Source organism: Solea solea, chromosome 2 (genome assembly GCF_958295425.1).
Source record: "Solea solea chromosome 2, fSolSol10.1, whole genome shotgun sequence".
Lineage (NCBI taxonomy): Eukaryota > Metazoa > Chordata > Actinopteri > Pleuronectiformes > Soleidae > Solea > Solea solea.
Window position 1 is genome coordinate 26,344,379 of NC_081135.1, and position 22,183 is coordinate 26,366,561.

The 22,183-nt window shown below is 41.3% G+C and overlaps 1 protein-coding gene across 9 annotated transcripts in view; it reads left to right on the plus strand.

Annotated features, from left to right (window-relative positions):
• Positions 1 to 22,183, plus strand: part of LOC131475632 (plakophilin-4-like) — an 89,924-nt gene that overhangs the window by 8,106 nt on the left and 59,635 nt on the right. For 2 of the 9 annotated variants that reach the window (XM_058653895.1, XM_058653946.1), the window contains exons 1-2: positions 4,260 to 4,398; positions 5,988 to 6,121. In XM_058653895.1, coding sequence (XP_058509878.1) covers positions 4,275 to 4,398; positions 5,988 to 6,121 — 258 coding nt within the window. In that variant the 5' untranslated portion in view covers positions 4,260 to 4,274. Of the gene's footprint in view, positions 1 to 507; positions 639 to 4,241; positions 4,399 to 5,987; positions 6,122 to 7,823; positions 7,931 to 22,183 lie in introns of those variants that run through there. The other 7 variants (XM_058653901.1, XM_058653926.1, XM_058653879.1 and 4 more) reach the window with 7 other exon arrangements.

Here is a 22,183-nt window from a genome sequence, read left to right on the forward strand (position 1 = left end):
CAGGAGGAAGAGCATCTGTCCAACACAAACCTTTATTCTACTTAAGGGAATTACGTCTGATCAGAATAATTCATGTCCACTTTGGTCACATCTTTGTACTAATGAAAGCTGATGAGCCTCTCTCTCTGCTTCCCATCCGTTGTGAGCTATTGTTGCAAGGATATGATTTTGAGGGGGGGGAACGATCACGATGGGAAGTTGTTCTCGGAGAGGTTGGTCTTATGTTTGTGCTGGTTACACAGTGCAAACACGGGATTATTTGGTCTGCAGCGTTCCTTCCCCGTCGCCGTGGGGCTTAGGGAGTTTGGATGTGGTGTGTGTGGCGGGATTGTGTGCTGTGAAGACTCCTCCAATGACTGTGTTTCCTGCCTTTGCACAGACGCAAGCCCTGCCCTTTGGATACACATGCTCAGATAGGCCTCAGGTTATTGCTGCATTAGTCAGTGTGTGTGTTGAAGGTGTGAAGTAGTGATAGGTGCAGCAGCAGCAGCAGCAGCAGCAGCAGCGATGGAGTAACTTTTTTTTCCTCTCCCCACTTCATGAAGAGAGGATTGTGGGGATGCTGTTGGACTATTGTCTTCACTCTTCATCGTCTCCTACGTGCCAACTTGATAAGTCCTGTGTCAACGAAGGACCGGGTATGTGTCTCTTTAAAGGAAACTACATCACTCTCTGCTTATTTAGGGTAATGATTGACTGAGTCGTTTTGTGTCTGTGTGTCTGTCTGCGTGTGTGTGTGTGTGTGAGAGAGAGACTGTTTTTGCTCTGGAAAAGAGACATTCCTTTGCACTTGGGTGTGTCATCATGAGCAAAGCATTTTCAGCTGTTGAGAGCAGTAGAAAGTCAAACATCTAGGGATCTAATAATAACTTTTTGTATTTTCTTTCTATTGGCAAGTCCATCATACGAGGCATTTTTAGTGAACGTGTCATCCCTCCTTTAAAAGACTTTAACCACGCGTGGCACCGACTTAGAAGTCACAGCGTGTTGACACTCAGACGTACGCGGTCTGGGGTTGAAGGTTAATCAGTGACGTGCTCTATGAGGATATTAGGGCACTTATTAACCGCATGTTCAACCCAACAGTGAGCACAGATTTCGCCATGAATGATTGTTTATTTAACTAATGACTGTCTGGGTGAATTGGGGTAAATGATATTGGACCATGTTTGTTTTTTTTTTTGGTCAGAGTTACTGGAAATGTTGCTCTAGTTCCTGAGAGAGTAGAAGTGCATGTTGCCCTACAGAGCTTTCACATGCCACATAATGCTGCTAGTTCACCCTAAATTTGTTAAAAGCAATCATGTGCCACTGGGGCCTGAGAGCATGTGGGCTTTCATCCAATTTCATTGGTCAGTGCTGAAGTCTTTAGGTAGCAAAAGTGAATGTTAGGGTTGTATGTCACGGGCAAACATGTTATCACAATAAGTCAGTTGATATCCATAGTCGTCGCTATTGTCATTAACTAGATAGATAAGTAAAGATTGAGTTTTAAGTTTCAAGCATCCTGGGAAACCCCTCGCCGTCTGTGGTTATTGCTTTTAGATTTATTTTAGATTTGTGTCCTCTGTGTCTCCATGCAATTTCAGACTGATCATTTTGACTCTGTTGTCTTCCTGCAAAATGAATGTGGGCCTGATCAGATTCCGTGTGATACGATGTTTTCTGTGTACTGTAAATAAACTTTGACTATTTCGTGTTTTGTTGCAGACAAACGGAGGTTTAATGGAATATTAAGCTTAATCCACTGTTAAATATCTACTTGAAACAAGTTTGTGATTTCGCTCCATCTATAGTTTGGGACCATGTGGAGAATTTTGATAGAGTTTTAAGGAGGGGATAATCACGTTATGCTTTTTTATTTGAAGTGCGGTGAGATATATAGACTGTTGTTGTTTCTTTTCCTGGCTCTTGTTTCCAGCTTCACTCAGACTCCTTGGCACTTAATTTATCTCCATTTGTCTGTGTAGGAAGTCCTTTCTGCTGCTGTCTGTCACACACTGGGTCTTTTTGACTTATAGGCAAACTATATTCAGATGATGGCAGTTTGTCTCATGCGAAGTTCAAGTATGAAAAGAAGGATTTAGTCATTCATGGCACCTGTTTGACCTCTGATAGCGACAGTAATGTTTGATGTCACATAAGCGACAAATGGATTATGATAGCGCGGGTGAACTAAGAAGATTATTATTGGGGATTTCGCAGCAATGAATGTGAAAGTAAATTAGGTTTTCATTTGAGTTAAATGAATCAGAGGGAAGACAGGTAGTATGAGTGTGACAGCACTGCAGTGGCGTGAAAGGACTATGTGTGCATGGACACATAGTCTATGATTCCAAAAGCTAGTTCAAAATGCACTCTTTGAATCTTCCCCCACTCTCTTTTGCATTATCTTCTTTTTCTCAATCCGATTTTACACATTTACAAAATCCTCTTACCTTTGTAAACACACTTTATGCTACATTTAGTTTTCTGGAGATGGAGAGTCACGGACAGAGGGCTTGTGTAAGAAGCTCCGAGGTGTGGCTTGAGCTTGAGGTCACTAGATCAGATCATGTGATACGAAGAGTCAGGGTGGGGTCGCACACTCAGACTTTTCTCCGGAATATAATACTTGAAAGAGAAGCTTTAGCTTAGCTTGGAAGTGGTGTCTTGTAAAAGAGATGTTTTTGTATTCCACATAAAATAGTTGGTCAAACTGGTCACTGTAGGGAATGCTGTTTAAACTGTTTTTGTCACATGTTTCTCTGAGATGTTGTTGTCTACGGTCATGTAAACATGTTAGTCTGACTGAAAATCTAATCAATTAGAGCCGTGGGTGGAGCCAGTCTAGCTCCATCCTGACCATACCGTACTTTTACTCTGGTACCCCAAGGGAAGGGTGCCAAAGAATGCATCGGTTATGGCTGGTTATTTTTGTACTATTCATATTGGAAACGCAGAAACGACTCCAGATAATGACACTGGGAGTTGAGCTACTACTGCATGTATACCTTCCGTAGGACCAGAGTCGGACTTGAGCTGTTCTGGGCAAAGAAGAAGCCGATACACCGAAGAATACGAATAATAGCGACAAATACATGGAGCCATTCATGTGGGTTTTTTTGGACTGATGGGGGACTTGTAAGTTGATGAATGTTAGGAAGACTTGGAATGGCACTCCAAATGCCAGCTGCATGCTAGACTGGAAACAGCTTAATACTAACAAGCTGAAATAGGGTGTTTCGCCACCTAGATTAAGTTGTATCGCTTGTATACAAGGACAGTTCAATGGCATATTCGAGCTACAACCATAGCTTGATTTAACTGCATGGATGTAAACGTACTGCATGCGTTTGGTTTCTTTCTGTTTTTTGTTGTTTTTTTTTGCTTTGTCAAGAAAAACAACTATAATAGTAATAATTAGACAGTGGCTGGCTGCTGTTAGTTCACACCAGAATGAGGTCATCTTTACTGTGTTGGAATTGTGCGGTATAGAGTCCTCAGGCATTAGTGTAATGACAGCCTCCAAAGCTGCACAGTTTTTTCAGCTCCTCTGCTTCTCACCTACCATCTCTGTTGTGTCTTTGCTCCTCATACTGTCTTAAGTTTGTGTGTGTGTGTGTGTGTGTGTGTGTGTGTGTGTGTGTGATTTTCTCAGGCTGAGGCTGTTTTTCCCTCTCAGCATTTCGAGGGAAACATGTTGAAGAACCAGTCAGCCATGTGCTTATAGGACTGTGGTAGGCTGGCAGCAGCATCATTGTCTTCACTCCTGTCCTAAAGCCGCAGCGAGCAAAGCAGAGTGAATTCATTCTGGGCCTATTATTTCAGAGACATTTCAGAGGTAGGCTCTGATACACATTGCAGCTTTTCTTTGCTTAATGGTATAGTCGATTGGCTTTGATTTCCTTTTGTGTATGTTGTTTTTTTTCTGTGGCTCAGTTTTTCTATATTCCGCATAGTGTGCAGTTTCCTTCGGGCAAGTTTAGACTGAAAAGAGATATTCATTCAGACTAATTATAAACACAGATTTTGGTTATAGCAAGGATTATTATTATTATTATTTTTTTTTTTTTAAAGGGGAAGCCTAGCTTACATGGCTGCCATATTCGGAAAGAGAAAGCAGTTTTATCCACCCAGACCGGGTCGACGACTTCAGACAGTTTAAAAAAAAATGTGTTCACTTGCTCCTGTTTGTGTTGTTCTCTTCTGTGTTTATCAGGGAGCAGGCATTCCCTCACATTCAAACAGCTTTTCCCGTTTCCTGTTGCTGTGTTTTCTGAGAATACCATGCCATGTCCTTGATTCAGAGGCTGGAGTGGAGGTGGGAGGGAGTAAGCGTGACATGTCGCAACACTGTGAATGAGCAGGAACTGACAAGGGGATACATGAAATATCCAGTGTGGACTCACGTACATGGTAATAGCAAATGCTTATCTATCATATAACACCAGCATTGGTACATTGCTCACTTCAGCTCAGACACCTCCAAATGCTCTCGCTGCCTCGATGACAGACTCCCAGAATACCTCAGGGTCACATTTTGTTCAAATGTCTGGGGGGTGGGGGGGGGGGGACCTCCCACATGCTCCTGTAACCCCCCTCATTTCCCTCACACTGCTTCATCTGTCACCAAAAACCTATATGATCTCACTATAAACAATCAAACCAACTCACAAGAACTGGCTGAGCCAAAGAAACCACAACTCATGCAACGTGTGCGGGCTTATTTAACTCTTTCAAGAATAATTTTAATTCAGTTAGGCCACTGTATATCAGGTTATACAGCCATCCTCGCTCTATTATAAGCTGTTTTTCAAACACAAACTATTGAAAATGTTCTGAGGATTTGGTTTCGACAGCCTCTGGAGTTTGTTGTACACTTAGTGGCAGGAGTTTGGGTCAGATGTGTTCACATCAGAAGGCGAATGTCAGGATCATCTAGGTTGGTCAGGCAGGAGGCAAGACATTTTCTCAATGGCTTGCTGTGAATAATCCAGCGCTTCCCCTGCTGTGATCTCTCATGCACTTGGACAAGTAGAGAGATGGCAAAAGTATTTTTGTAGAATATCCAGAGTGAGTTAGGCGGGTTATTGTTGTAATTCAGATACCCCTAGTGGCAGAAATTCCATACTGCGTGTTTAAATAATGTTATAATACTGGCAGCAGATGTATAGTAAATTGCCATATGGTAATTTTTATGGTAGGTTTACAGCATAATTCCATCACACAACTACATGTAAGGCAGTTTTTTGCCACATTATACATGATTGCATATGTCGATTTAGCAGAAATTTAAATTTGCATTATTTGACTAGCCAGTACAGCGTTATTTGTCTATGTAATCGACTTATCGCACTACACAATATATATGTACAAACCAATCTTTTTAGGGATGACAGCAGTAATGAATTTCTAAAGCAGTAAATGTCATAGTAAATTCCCTGTTTCCCTTAAGTCACAATGCTTTGGTGTCATTAGACTCAGGTTTGCTCTTGCTGCTACAGCTCTGAGCTACTACAGGGACCAGGACCACAGCAGATATCATCCTCTCCTGTGCCACAGGCACCAAACCTGTTCACCTGGAGAGTTTTGCTTACATTTTACTTTGATGGGTTTGAATTCCCCTCGTTTGGTGCCTTGATTAGAATTGCTGGTCTTATACGAAGTCGTAATTTAACTCGTTTTGTTGTCTTAAGGCCATATGGCTTTGATTTGCACTGATCCAGACATGAAACACGGACAGGATTTTTTTCTCTCCAGCCATATGGTGTGTGTGGGTGTGTGTTTGTACCACTGGCAGTGGTGGCGTGTGACTGTTGATAGTCACACTCAGCATCATACGCACGTACCAGTACACACATCATACTTGTGTACTGGGGAGGAGTTTACAAAGAGTGTGTGTGTGTGTGTGTGTGTGTTTGTTTTTACACACACTTACAAAATGTTAGAGTTTTTTTTCTGTGAGTGCCTGAGGTCATCAGATTATTGTGTGTGTGTGTGTGTAGGAGGAATGCCAGCTCCTGAGCAGAGCCCAGTAACGGAGGAGGGGCTTCTGCTGACCATCCGCGACACGTTGCCTGGCCGCAGAATGGAGGTTGACAGCACCCCCAACAACATCCTGGCCTCTGTCAAAGAACAGGTAAAGAGTTTCTTGTGTTCAAACTGCTCAAATTACCTGAGCAGTTCTTTTTTATATCATTTTATGTTGGTTTATGTTGTCTGGTCACTTATTATACGCTGCACATTATAATGAGATGAATGAGGAAATCTGTCATCTCCATAATGGTGTAGACTTATGTGTCACTTATGAGAGTTTCCCATGACCATCTTTTATGTCCAGACAGAAAACAAAATATAAACTGTAGCAAACATACCACGGTGAAAGACTGTTGACCCTCATTTCATCATTTCTCTTGAACTTCCTGGGCCTGATTTTGGCTGTTTCTCCATCACTGGCCTTTTCAGAAATGAATGAAAACTGTCCAGAGAATTTCTCATAGTTTGCCTTTCACATATGGAAAATACAGCAGGAGAATGTCTTTGGTCTTCCAGGTGAGATAGTGACACTTGGGTCAAGCATGTAGGAGGCGGGAAACTCGCACACCCATCCACTCTGAGCTGATGGGTGAAGTGTTGAGAGCAATTTCTGCAGACACTTGTGTTATCACACGCAGCCCCATCCAGTCATTCTCCACAATGGTTTGTACTTTAGTGTCTCGAAGCGGCTTTTAATTTGCACAGTAACTAGCAGTCTTCCCACTCGCTCAACCAAACGTACAGAATTACACGGTGCGAGGTGGGAAACAAAGAGGCACAAATCGCTTGACTAAATGATTTTGAAGCAATTATTTTAAGGTTGAAAAGTTGGAAAGTGTTGCTTCCAGACTCATTAAAAGATTTCGGGTCAAAGCCCCAGATTCCCTCTGACTGAGCCACTCCTGGCACTGAGCTCTAGTCATTTGTTGTGTGTGTGTGGGATTGTGAATCTGTTGATAGTGGAATCATGGTCAGAGTGTTTTATGTTTTATGTCTTGTAAAAAAAAAAGCAAGTGGAATTGTTGGTTGTTTATTGCCTGCGGTCGTGGCCTGGCTTGCATCAATGGCCAACCAGGAAGATCCTCTCCTGCTGGAGCCTCTGGAGGGACAAGCCCTCTGACTCACTTCATATTTGCCTTTCTGTGATTCATCCACAGTCCAGTCCTTTCTCGTACACACACTTTCCTTTCCTTGCTCCTCTCGAGTCCTCCATATTCTTTGGTAATGCAACACAGGACAAACTGGGCTAAAGGAAATTTGCTCATTACTGTTGACGTTAGCATTCTGTTTTCTCTCTCTTTTAATACCACTTAAGAGTCCTTTATAGGATATCCTTAAGCAATCATTAGACATTTGAACTACAATGGTGGTGTTTGTGGTCAAAAATGCCACATAAATCTGATTCAGGCTTCCTGTCGTAATCTTTGTTTTGTGAGAAAGGAAGGAAGGACGTAAGTAAGGAAGGGAAGACGTAAGGAAGGAGGGAGGGAGCACCTGTCAATGTCACTTCCTTCCCTGGAATATTCCTCACTGGTTTGTCCGGTTGGAGCAGATATCCATGCAGGCGAGCAGGAAGAGCGAGCTCCCTGCGCGTGAGCTGTTGCTCTCACAGTGACATGCTGGAGATCAGCCTCAGAAGGGGATTCCTGCTAAATAGACAAGACTGCAAAATGAATGCAAACTAAATAGTGAGCGGAGCAAACGGGGCGAGTGAGAGTGAGAGTGAAAGTCAGAGGAGGTCATAGGCGAGCCGAGTGCGAGTGTGTTTTTTCCCCCTTCTGTGCGTTCGTTTTCCTGTGATTGTTGAGCGGCAGAGCTTCGAGGGATCCCGCTGTTGACGTAAACATGCACATCTGCTGGGCTGAAACGGTGGCCACAGTTATGGCTGGGGCTTAGGATGACTGGGTTCTTGGTAAGTGTTTACTCTTTTAGACTCTATTATCTTTTATTTTATGTGTTTGCCAGCTTGTGTCCGTTTGTCTGTTTGTTTCGGAATTAAATTAAGAATGGCTTTTGATTAAACTTTCTGGGGGTGTAGGTTATGGCCCATGAAAGAAATAATTATTTGGATTATGGATTGAGTCTACTGATACTGTGGGAAACTTGGTATAAGTTTGCACAATGTTTTAGGATTTTTTTTTTTCTTTTCCTTTGCTGGATTTCCTCCCTCCAGTCACTCCTCGCCTTCTTCCATTTCTCTCTTTCGCTTCCCAAACTTCTGTTTGTGTCACTGCGGCAGTTACAGCTGCACAGGCATTGCCCAGATGCCCAAACAAGGACAGATTCACCAACATGCATGTACTCTGTGTCCATTTGCTTGATTTTATGTCCTCTTTTTCCTCCCTGCAGTCTTTTTTTTTTTTTTTTTTAACCAGTAATGAAAGAATTGAATTCTGTTGTGTTGCAGCATGCATTAAATCCAGTCCTGTCTTTGCTCTGTGCTTACACTGATCCACCATGTGAACGACACATCCATAATAGCTTATTATAGACCCAATTTAAGTGCTACAATGCCATTGTTTTTCTTGCTGCATGTTCCCACTTGCCTAGAGGAACTTCACACAGTATTTTTCAAACATGGCTCAACAGCAAAACCGAAAACTGTAACTGTAATGCAGAATAAATTCTAAAGTCTAGTCCCTCTTCAGTGTTTATTGTCTTATCACATTTTAATTTAACCCAAGGGGGTTGTTTCAAGTATTATCTAAGAATTTTATCTGTTTCATTTTAAGAGTAATTGAAGCTGCTGGAGGCTGTGGCACTTACTCAGACAGACCCGTCCTTCTTAACGGACCCAGAAATCTCACACAGCTTGGATGTGTTTCTTGTCAGTATGTTTTTCACAGTTCCAAGAAAAAGTCTTGGGTAATAATTCTATAATATAATTAAAATCATCCGCGTTTTTTTGGTTGGGTGGAAAGATGGGTGATATAATTATGACCATACTTGGTAATATGTTCAAAAATGACATCATGATACAAACATTTAAATCAGTAAATGTTTTGCAATAATATAGGTTATTAAAGTATAGTTTTTTTGCACCTGAGTGAAAGTTGATGAAAGTCTTTATTGGCAGAACACAATTAACACTTGTTTAACTGCAAAACATTTCACAAATGTGTTAAAGTAGGAGGTAAAACATGCTCAGCAATTATACATGTTATAGCTCAGTATGTTTGCACAACGCATACATACTGTTTGGTTTGAACCTTTGCTACGTTGCCACAGGAGTTAATTATCATTATTGCCCCGCCATGGGCTATTTTTTTTTAGCAATTATTAGAAATTGTAAAAACAAAGAACGAAAATCCCACGATTGCATCTTGTATTTCGATTTTAGTTTTTAATTTCATTCCTTTCCCCCCCTCGTCTACAATGTGTCTCGCAAGTGATGCAGAATAGAGGTTCAGTGTTGCGTTCCTTGCTACTGATGTGCGTTGATGGCTGCTTTCAATCAAGTGGCTTTTAACCACCAAGTCATTAGTAGGTTACAGCTTTTTAATGAATAGAATGGTTGACTGCATTTTGTCTGAACCAAGCCTTTGCACATTTACATTCACCCCATTCGCCCCATAAGGAGCGCTCGCTCCTCAGTGGTCTCAACGGTGAATTTAACAAGTCATAGGTCATATGTCTCATTAATGCATGTGCATCTTAATTAGCTGGAACCTCTTTTGTTTTATTATTTATTTATCGTTAGCCTGCCTCACTTTTAGTTAATCCAATTCTGCCATGGCATGTCCTCACGCTGTCGGGCTGTTTAAAAAATTAAGATCTGCAAATGTTGTACAGCGAGGAAGGACATTAACATTTCCTTTTCAAGTATTTCTGGCCTCACCATTTAGATGATGAAATACAGAAATTTAAATGCACATTCATTTAGCACCGAAACCTTTTTCTAAACGGTAGATGTCTCGCAGTCTCAGCCAACATTGTAAGTAATCAAGCCTTACTGAGAAACCAGTCAAATACAACTTTTAAACCGGTATTCAGGCTGTTACAAGGCTGTCTGGTAAAGACCCCTGTGACACCCAATGCACAGCCATTAGTGGGTGTGAGGTCAGGTCTTTAAAGAGTGTTTTTATTGATCACACTGTTCTCCTCTTTGCTTCCACAACATGTCCCCAGAGAGGAATAGCTCCTCACCAAGCACTTCTTTAAGTACACACACATCACCAGTGACTCCTCAGCGTGCCTACTTCACTTATGTTGCGCGCACCAGCATCAGTTATCTCGAGGGGGGAATGGGAAACGCGGGAGGTAGGATGGGCGATGATGAGGCTTGTGGCTGCACGACAGCACACGCATTGTTTGAGTGAACCTGGTATGTGCGGTCGGTATTAATTAAAGCTTTTGATTCATTACAGCAGTATGGCATAATCTGCCGTTATAAAGGATGGAGTCTGCATAAAACATGGCTTGTTAGAAGAAGTTTTGCCGTGTTTATAATGTTCGGTCGCGACCAAAGTTCTCAAGTGTCATTCAGAGTGATATTTACAAACTCACACTCGCCCAAATGTTATTGTTGTGTTTATATTCAGCGTTTCCAACATTAGTAATTCAGTTTATGTCAGATGCAGTGGTTCATGTGCACATGGGGAGTTTGCTCCCGGGTTCAACCGAGACGGAGTGAAAGGGAAGTTTGCGCGTGAGAGTATCGCTCACGGCCACGTGCCGTGAACAGCTACAGCTTAAACTACGAGATGCATGATGTAATCATCTTTTTACAGAAGATGTTGCGAGCGGGCGATAGCATTAAAGATGATGAGCACATAGCTCGACAGTGCGGTGACGGAGAGAAACACCAAGTTAGACGTCCGTTGTCTCGCAAGTTTAACAAAATCCGCAGACAATTTCATCAAAATCTGTCCTTTACTTTTTGAGTCTTACTTTTCACAGGCAGGCCGACAAATAAGTAGCCTTAAAACATAACCACCTTATAATTTATGTAGAACACTGCTGTTTGTACAGCAGGTTCTTTATATGCGTTTTATAGCACAGAGAGCTTTGGACATTGACAGAGGAGGCGGGTAATTTAGTTCTTTATTCTTTCTATTGCATGCTGAGATTTCCTTTTAAACATAAAAGTAATTACGTGGTCAAATTAGTCCTTGCAATAGAGCACCACCGAGCAGACAATTCCTTGAATCAGATTGCGTATTTTGCCCTGGGAAACACTGTGTGATGGTGTGCTCTCGTCCCTACTCTATTATGAGGCTTTGCCCTCAGTGTAATGCAGTTATTAACTGTGCCTGAACATGCCTATATGTATCACGCAGCTGGCAAAAGGGGGCTCCAGCTTTATTGCACTGTGATGTTTCCACATGCCACCTACCAGAAAACAGCACAGTGGAATTTTACCACTTTGCTGGAGTCTTTTTCACATGAAAAATCTTTCACTCAAGTGCTTTTTCCCTGGCAAACCAGAGTCAAAACACTCCAGTGACCTTGTTTTCATCTGAATCTGGCACAGATTCACAGCCAGGCTCCGGCATACTTTGTAAAGCCCATGAGCTGACCTTGCTTTGAGTGTTATTACTCTCAGCTTTCTCTGAAAGACCTGATGAGCTCCCTGAATTAGTCCTCTTGTTAAATACAGATGCCAGTCCGTATCTTATTTTAATGAAGCCACAGTCATCGCTTTCTAAGCGACTAAATTCGTAGAGTTAACAGTTTAGGTCAGGGAAAAGCTTCAGAGCAGTGTTTTTGCCATTATGCATTTTTCAGGCCCTAAGTGCAGCAGAAAGGTTAAATTCTCCTCCTCCTCCTCCTCCTCCATAGGCGAGGTAAAGACTCTAATTACAATCGACTAGCAATTTTCTCTGCTACTCGAGGTCTTATCTGCCTTCCTCTCCCGAGTGCTGCCGCTGTGACACAGGCAAGGAGAAATTCAGAGGCATATGCATTCTGGCCTCGATTGTAGTCGTAAAAATGGAAGCCTAGCTCAGAGCAATTACCCCACCGGGGAGCAGAACAAGTATGAGAGGAAAAGAGGCATATTCAGAGCGGAGGGATACAGGTGAAGGAGAGTGCCCAGATATAGAGGAAAGACTAAATGCTCAAGTATCGAGGGAGGGCACAGGCGGTGACGGAAGTGAGTGGTGGGTGAGGGGAAAGGGACAGTGAGCATGACATAGAGAGGCACAGTCAGATAAGCTGTCACCTGTGAAAGCACTGTGGCAGTAGGTTGTCAATGCAAAGCAAAGAAGAAGACGAGATAATCTTCACCCCATGTGACATGGAGGAGGTGTGTATTTATTAGGAACGGGCAAGGAATATTTGATTACAAAGCACCGATCAGTTATTGTGACTAATTATATTAGAAAGATACACAATTGTTTTGTCAGAGATTAAGTAAAAACAAAAGGAAGCATTTACTTAGTGAACTGCATGTGTCTATGCAGAAGCAGTGAAATACAACCAGTTTCTTGAATGCATCCTAAAGCCGCTCAGCTCAACACTCTGTGGATGCTGCATTATTTTCACTAGCTCTCATGTAGTTTGTCTTCTTGGAGAATGGAGACTATCCCACTGACACAATTATGTTTGAAACTAGAGATGAACTGATCCAAGAGTTCTGTATAAATGTAAATATGTAAATAAAATAAAATTAGTCATGCTGGGTGTTTATTTCTTTCATGAGAGAAGAATATTTGTTACACATTTGGAGAATCATGTCTTTGAAAAAGCTTGAAATGACTCAGCACAAATGTGTTGTTATCTGCTTCATAGTTTAAAAGGTCTAAAATGATCGTATCGGACTGATATTGGTATCTGTCAGCACATTAAAAAAGTGGTATTTTGTATGTTTGGGTGAAGCACTAATGTTTTTTTCCTCCCCCGTAAAACTGCAGTGAAGTTGGTTCGAACTTGCAACTCGTTGCATCTGAAGGAGCCAAATATGTGGCAGAAAGTCCTGTTGAATATTCAAGTCACACTTTTACCGATCCCATAGTTTGTGTGTGTGTGTGTGTTTGCATCTACGTGTGCACTCGTGTGTCTAATCTGGCACATCACTGTCATTTTTGAATCCAGCCATGGGAGATTTTTCCCAACTCGCCTGTTAATTCTCATCAGCATCACTGTCATCATCATTGTTTTTATCATAATCATCGTCAGTGTCGGCGGCACGCACAGAGGAACTGGTCATTGGGGAGCAGTAGTTGTACTTGGGAAGGTGAAGGCACCGTTAATGCTGTTGTTGACGAGCCCACTGAGGCAGTTGAGGAAATTGACTGGATAACTGACCAATGGGAATGAGATTTATAGACGTTTCTTCTGCATCATATGGCCAAACATCTTAGAGACGGGTTTCTCGAAAGTGACTGATGCAGAGGTATTTACGCAGCCTTTGTTCACAGCAGCACACCTCCAAACTGACGGTCCCTAGATTGCTGACTTACCTCATTTTGCCCTGGAGCAATGTTCTTTGTGTCCAACACAATGCTGCTGATCTCTTAGTGGAGCGACATGACTACATGAATAGCGCTGGGTTAGTTGTTGCACTGCTGTAGCATTGTAGCTGTTTTCCAGTATAGAGGAGACACAGATTGCTTCTTTGAGTTACACTCATTTGCTGGCCCGCATGCCTTGGCATTATTATCATCAGCTTTACTAGCTGCACAAAATAACGGCGGGCCTAGTACACACCCCATTCGAGACCTGATTGCATTTGTAAATGTTCAATCGGTATTGCCAAATGAGTTAACACAGCAGTGGCTAAGCGTATGGCTCGCTCCACTGATGAAATATGCTGCAGTATTAATACATGAATGAATGAGAGGTACTGGATGATGAATCCAGAAGAAAGCAGCAATGCAACATTACTGCCAGTGAACACCAAGGCTCGATAAGGGAAGTGAAATATGATGGAAGAGACCAAGAAGCAGTGAAAAGAAGGCGATAACATCCAGGATCTATATTCAAGGAAATGGATGTAATTTGTTTTTGTCATTATTATTTCTTGTATAATTATTTTTGAACAACTATTATATGTTTTGTATATCACATTCAACACTGTGTATGTTCAGTTATTCAATTTAAAATAATGGATTTGTTTCCAAGGAGGAGATTAAAGGGGAAGCAGGTCTGCAAACAGAAAAATGGTAGCACATTACATAATATAATAATATAGTAAAGATAATGTCTTGATAAAACAATCTTATTTGTAATCCAAGTCCCAGCTTGATAATAACTCAATGTTAATAATTATAATTCCAAAGTAATATTGGTAATTATTTTACAGTAATGAGAATGACTGTATAGGCTTTTATCTGTGTAATACCTTCACATGAAAATGTTTGTGATAATGACCATATTGTTAAGTTGAAGGTCATCCTCCCTTCTGTCCAAAACACAATTTTAGTTGTTATTATCATGGTATTACTTGATGATTACTGTCAAATAAGATGACATTAGCACCCTAGTAGGACCATATTATTAGCACACTATTACCATATTTGGACCGGAGTGTTACCAAACAATATATGAACAACTCATCCACATACAAGTCCAAAAACACTAAGTCATTCATTCATTGTCTACCGTTTTATCCGACTGCGGCTGGAGCCAATCCCAGCTAACTCAGGGCGAAAACCACGTTTTTGGACTGTGGGAGGAAACTGGAGAACCTGGTTACATTAGAGATGTCTCTTCAATGATGGGTAGGGTTTGGCAAGTCGATTCGTCAAGTGAACTTTACTGTTACTGTTGAGCAGAATTACGGATGCGGAGCAATAAAGTTGTCAACTGCTCAACTCGGCTACAAATCCTCTTGTGAGCTCATCCAAACTTAGCTAGAGTCCTCCGTTACTCTCACAGTTTGAGGCTCTGCAGGCACTACAGGCTTTTTTTTTTTTTTATGGAGGGGGCGGGGGAAAAGTGTCTCCATGGTGTATTGTGAGTTCACTTTCATTATGAAATAGCTCTGTGAGAAAATGCATTAGCTTTCCTGTGACTAAGAAGCCACCACTATCATTCATCAAAAACACATCCACAAAAAAAGTGCTTTTTCTGGATTTCTCAACAGCGGATCAGTTTCAGTGTTGCAGGGAGTAATGGAACAATAAGGCACAGCCACAGTGAGCTGGTGGTTGGTTGGTGTTGGCAAAGAGCTGCAGGCGACAGGCTGCACATCTCCCAACTTCACAGCGAGGTAACCACCTTCTTTCACTTGGCTAGACTCCACACACCATATGCAGCGTAAAAAATATAAGGCCACAGTTGCTCAAAGAAGGAAAAGGTCAATTACTCTCACACTTTTTTTCCCCCTCTTTCTCTCTCTTTCAAAACAACACTAGCTTCATTGGCTGCCCACAGAATTCTGTGACCTGTTCTATTAAACAACATTTTGATTAACTTTAAGTGTCAGCAAATCAAAGAGGGCTTACATCTTCAGTATTTTCACAATAAGGGAAATGTTTTCATTAGGGTTAGGGTTATGACCGCTAAGCTGGGAATTACTTAAAGGAATACTTCATCGATTTGCATTTAGCTTTGTATTACTAGAATAAGGGTAGTTTTTTTGAAAAATTGTGCAAATTGGTGAAATATTCCTTTAAAGGGATGCCACATATTGCTGGTTTTACTTGAACTAATAATGGTCATAGTCTGGAGTAAAAAATGCAATTGCTGGCATCACACTTTCAATGCTAATGAGGCAAAAATGCTTAGTGTGATGTGGTGATTTGAATTGAGAGACACGATCACTCATGGTTCTCATCTTTAACCTTCATGTCCCTTCTGTTTTGTACAAATCACATTTACACGTCACATCTTACAATAACCAATTTATAGTCGCTGTTACAGATGGACCATTTACAGATACTGATGAATTAGTATCTGTAAAAAGATTCCAACGCTAAATAAACAGAAAACCCCTTAACATTTTTTTGAAAAGGCTTTTTAAAAGTTATTGTCTCGTCTTTTCATGTTCATAGACATGATTGTCCCTTCACTTTCCCCCCTCATATGGTTTGTCTTTTATGTTTGTGTCGTTGACAGAATTGTCTTTTGTTGTCAGTCCTTTGAGTGGCAACAGATGACAGCTACTGTTATAGTGCTCACCACACAGATGACAGTTTCTTTATTAAGCCCAATTGCAACTTCCTTTTCATCTTCAAATAAGAGAGCAATTATGTTCCGAGGGGATTTACTCATCGTTTAATCTGTTTTTGGAGGTCTGAGGTCTTGATTGTGGCTTTTAAGTTGAAGAGGAAGCATGTCTTCTATACAGAGGAAACCAGGTATACTTTACTGATTGATTGAAATCTGTTTTTATTTAGGATTTATTTGGTAATAACAGATGACAGCGGTTATCCATTACCATGACCTTGTTTACTGTGATTGTAAAATAAACGATTTAATCTTAAAAGTTACCGCAAAAAATGGGAAATGGGAGCCATTAGTAACTCTTTTTTTTTTTACAGACCCAACTCCTACAACAGGATTTCCCTGCATTCATCTTAAACCCTCTGTGTTCAAACTACAGTACACCAAATTGCTGTAAACAGAATATGAAAAAACTAGTAGCTGTGTGCCGCCTCTTCATGTATTCTGCTGTTAATGGCTATGACATTAGAAATCCTGCAAGAAATGACGTCCTATTGTACACTTGTATTTTCATTATCTGAGAGGGAATGGTGTTTTCACATTCCTGTGTGTGTGTGGCTTCTTGACACATTATCAGCTCATACAGTACAAAAGCTGCAGCGTAGCTGTGGGTGCAAAAGCAATTTTCTCCTTTTGATTCCACCCATGGCTATGCCAGCACCCACTCTCATACCTTAGCAAGCCACTGCACTGTATTTCTGTAGATGCTTTTTCTCCTCTGCATGGTCAGGGCTGCAGTGATTAAACGAAACTAAATCGATTGCCAAGTATTTTGAAAATCGATTTATCAGTTTGGGTGTTTTTATAATAGTTAAAACCAGCTCTCTGATTTTACCGCTTTATTAGACGTGTTAAATTATTTGACTAAGACATTGAAGAACATGGTGATCATTGGTGATCAATGAAGGAACATCTTGTCTTGCATATCTCCTGCTTCAATAGCGAGTGGTCTCACAAATATGACGTTTTCTGTTGAATGTGTGAATGAACCGTCTATTCTGATCCGTAATGAATCAGATGTGATTGGGTCTGGCAATCTGAACGTAGCCAAGGTGACTTTGTGGTGGATTTAGTACAATACAGGACAGTGTGGTTCCTTCAGGTCTGGCCATGTAGCCTGTTCTGGGCCCTGTTCTCTTTGCTGACACCTTGGGTGTGCTATTCTATCCCTGCTGCTGCAAAAATCCTTTCACCTCTACTGTCATTCTCCCGCCGTGCAGCAGAGCTGAGCTCTTGTTGGAATGCGTCTGCTGCGACGCTGCAGTGAGCGTTACAGATCTGTCAAGCCTCACTGCCACTTTAAGTCCCTGTAAAGCAAATGCAGGGATTTCACACGTTTCATTTGTGAGAAAATAAAGCAGAACATGTGAAATGAATTACAATTGTGGATGAAAGAATGAAAACAGTCTCTCTCCAGTCTGCTGTATATAATTTTTTTTTTTTAGGTGCGTTCAAATATGGCTCGATAATGCACTCGAGTGATAGAATGAGGAGTGATAATGTGTATGTGTGATGACATAAAAACCCTCAGCGTGCTTTATCACCTGTGAGTGTTTGCCCCGGTTCTACTTCTAGGTCAAAGACCAGGGAGGAAGCGTTGGTGCATGTGCAGAACGTCTAGTCCAACTCCAGTAATCTGACTATGAATCGCATTATCCAGGTATGTTAGTCCGACTAAGACTAGTTTGATTTTAGTCAGACTAACATGTTTACATGACATTAAGAAAACTGAATTACTGTTAGTCCGTCTTAGTTAAAAAAAATCAGACTTTAACATACATGTTAAAACACTAACTGGTGGAAAAAGAGGGAAAGCGAGAGAGGGTTTATGTGGAGCATTTTGTTAAACTGACATAAAAATGGTGAAAACTTCTCTACGTGTTTGTTGAACAGGAAGTTTGATACCGGTGCATTTATTTTAATATTCTGTACAAACATTGGCGAACAGTGGCATTCAAGGACCTTGGCACCCAATTGAAGTTTTAATATGCATTAAAATATATTATGTCATTTTCAAATGTGACTTACTTAAAGCAGGACACAGCATCTGCTCACACGACATGGTTGTTCAGCTGAATGAAGTTGGGAGGGCGGGGAAGTGAGAATAAGAAAGAGTTTGCTTTTCGACCAATGAGCTTGTGAAAGATGTGAAGTTTGGAGACCTTTCATGACATCACATTATCTGTGCTTCTTGGCCTGCGGAGCTTGACTTGATTTTTGTTTAGTCAGCAGCCTGTTGAAGGAAGGACATTTTTTTTCCAACCCTCTTTTCAAAATAAAACCCTTGTCGTATCTGTCCTGTCCATACAAAACTTGTGTTTCAATGACATATTGATGCCAAAACATATTAGTTTGTTTACCTTTGCATTAAGGCTGTTTGAAAGTCAATGTATGTTAATCCAGTTCTATGGCATGTTGGGGGTGTGCGTGTGTGTGCGTGCGTGCGTGCGTGTGTGCGTGTGCCTAAGTCTTTCTTATCTGTGCTGAACCAGCAGCAGGCAGGAGCCACTTCAGGCGACCCTGAATCACATATGTTGGTAGTGTGGTCTGCTGCCATCATGTGTCATCAGTTTCTTTAGAGCCTGGTTAAGGACTGAAGCAAACAGGATCTGATTCAGCTCATTGCACTGGCAAATAAAGGCTGTGGAGGCTTTGTTTTTACAGGAAAGCCTGTGGCACATTGCCCCTGCCCTCTCCTTCCACGCTACAGTAAGGCCCGGTTTCACACAGAATGTGAATGCGGCGCATTATGGATATGTGGCACGTCTCTCTCTCTCTTTTGATTTAGGCACACGTTAATTAATGAGTGTTCACACTGGCTGTGCATCTCACAGCAAAAATACACAGTGGAAATGATGTTTCAGCATCTATATTTGCCAGATCAGTCACAGAAACACAGCATGTCCTGATTTATTGTGAAATAGATGCAGCACCAAGGGGAGTATGGCTTCATGCTGAAGGGTCCTGGTATTTAAGCGGGTACAGAGGAGCATTTAGAGTATTTAAAAGTATGTTTTGATGAGGCAACCTCTATGTAAAACATAGCAGAAGTAGGGATGGGAATCGATATCGGTCAATATCAGTATTGGTCCGATACTGGTCAAAATCACTGGATTGGATATCGGACAGATAAAAATGTAAAAATCCGATATAAAATGACTGTATCGGTCTAATATCGGTATCGGTCGATACTTGAGTTTGTGATATTGGTATCAGTATCGCACAAAAAAAAAAGTGGTATGTCCCATCCCTAAGCAGAAGCTCTGCAGCATCTCCGTGGCAGATGAGCAGGAGACATGCACCCTGTGTGAATGACAGACACGTGTTGGGCACGCCGCAGAGCAGCGCTGCTGTCGTCACGTACTGCACATGTATTCAGTGTGAAGAGTGGTGCGACCAAGGCTGGGCCCACACCCGTTAAAAAATCATAAGCCCCGTTTAATGGTAATTTCTGTTGTGTGGATCATTAAACTGAATAAATGTGTCACATCCGGTGTTGCGGTCAAGTATCGAAAACGCCATGAATTATATAGAGCAGCGAGTACTCTCACTCCATGGCTAATTTGAGCCTCGCTCACAAACGTGATCCCCGATTCATCAAACCGGAGATTATACTGGCACTGTGCAATCACAAGCTAATTATGGATATATTGAATACATATACATAAGGGTGTTAATGAGCCGTCCAGAGTAAAGTGCTCCAGTAATTTAAGAAACGGAAATGAAATGAAAATGACAGTATAAATTTTCTTAATAGTGTACGAATAACCAATGTGAATGACCCAATGATTCCACAGCTGAGAATCATCTGCAGCCACTTTGTTAGGAGGCAGAAAAAAGGAAGGGGAGAGTGCTTCATGAGGGAGCCTCTGCACTGCCTCAGTGCTTCTCCGTAGGAAGAGAGAACAGCAGGGTCGGTACGGTGCATTCTCCATCTGTGAAAGGCTTTGAGCGTCTCTTAGTGTCAGGAGTGACGCAGACTTTCGTGACTTATGGCTGCAGCAGATGTCTCTCTGTGTGCCGTGTTTGATCAAGATCGTAGATGATCTAATCGCCGTTGTTGTCTTTTGTCTTTTGGGATGAGTTGCTGTATAATGAGGTATCCCAAGAAGAAGTCACATGGACTGGAGACAGTGACACGCTGCCAAACAAAACAATTGGATTATGAGATTAAAAGACACAAGGCACGGGGAAATGGTGGGCCAAGAACAGTGACATAATGCAGGAGCAGGGAATCTCCATCTTTAATTCAAAAAGACAACAAGACTATTGGTTCTGTCGATCAGTATGCGTTTAATAATTTCATTAGCTTTTGTTAAATATTAATGTATGATACAAACTGTGTATAATTCCATAACTTGCATGGTGGCTTTTTTAAAAAAAACAAAAACAAACTGTCATTTCTGAAATGTAATTTCTTCATACTTTGCTGTTCATCAAGTATTATTTAAAAGAAAACACAACCAAATGAAATGAATAGATGAAATAAACACACAGTTAGTCATGTTAATTTAAATACAAACGTCACCGTTAACAATGTCTTGATTAAAATTAAATAAAATACTAAAATTAAACATTATGATAACAAATAGCGACACAAGGATTTCCTGCACTTTGGTTAAATAATAGCATTAATATCTGCATGTTTTGTAAAGACTCATATTGCCAGTTTTTAAAGGTGCTAATGTCTAATTCAGGCATTTTCTGTGTCTGTTTTGGTTCAGACGCTCAGTACGTTTCCATGCGCACTATAATTCAGTTGGACTTCTGCCCTTGTTCCACTATGCAAGCATTTGAGAGCCATCGATTTACAAACTGTGTGGAGTCAAGCCGTGCCCGAACCAATTCGTGCTAGAACTGTAAAGTGGAAAAGCGCCGTATTACCCCCAATTTAAGGCAAAAGGGGGGAACTGCAGCCTGCTTGAGTCAAACTCAGCAGCTCGACTCTCGATCACATGACCTGGCTGTGTTTGTCCAACTTTTTGGAAATTCAATTTTGTACGCTTTCAATCAGCCTGACATGTTTACATGTAATCCAAAAGTCTGTGTTTAGTCGGACTAACTCAATAATTAGTTTCTCTTCTAATGTCATGTAAACACACTGAGTGGCCTCTTGTTCTCGGGATATCTAGTTAGCGGAAACTTTATTTACACGTTTGATTGTTTATCTTGATTATTTTCTTTATTTCCCTCTCTTTTAAAGTGTGTGTGCCTTCATACTAGTTGCCCTCCTCCCTTTGCACATTCACTACATGTTCTCTCTTGCACGGTTGTGGCAAAATCACAGGGTAGTGTTCTCATATTTGTATCAGGAAACAGTGACACTATGATTCAATAATGTCTCACGTCGTCGTTGTCTCTTTCTGTGTATGTGTGTGTGTGGCCCTCCCTCTGTTTTTCCACTCTTCTTTCTCCCTCATTCAATACTTTGAAGGCATCAGTTCACCTTTTATGCCGACTAAGTCGTCCTTTGAACACACACACACACACACACACACACACACACACACCCCTGTAAATGCATTCTATATGTGGTTGGCTTTGTGTGCAGAAAGGTTTCATAATTGTCTTTGACTGTGTCTTGTGGAAAACAAGTCTCTAAACTTGCACTGCCACATAGTGCATTGCTTAGGGATGGGTTTCAAAAGAGCAGTCTGTTTTAGACTAAGCACACCCAAGTATCACATCTCACAACCTGTAGGTAGAAATGAATGTTTACAACAGGCCGTCAATTGAATATGTCCGTAAATGATCACATGCTGTAGACATCACACATTCATACTGTAGTGTACTGAGTCACACCTCTCTCTAGAGAGCTAAGAATGGAAACAGCGATTGGACGGAATGATGGGCAGAGAGATTGGCAATTTTCATGTGGCTAAATCTCTCAGCTGGGACATTTGTCACGCGGAGGCTTGATGGCTCATTTCTTTTTGTACGTAAATCAGTATTGTGGCCACTCTGTCTCTGTCCTGCTCCCAGTGTGTGTACTGAAAGCTTGATAATGCTTATTTGTGTCAGGAATAAAAACAGACCCACTCACTTGGGGAGTCTG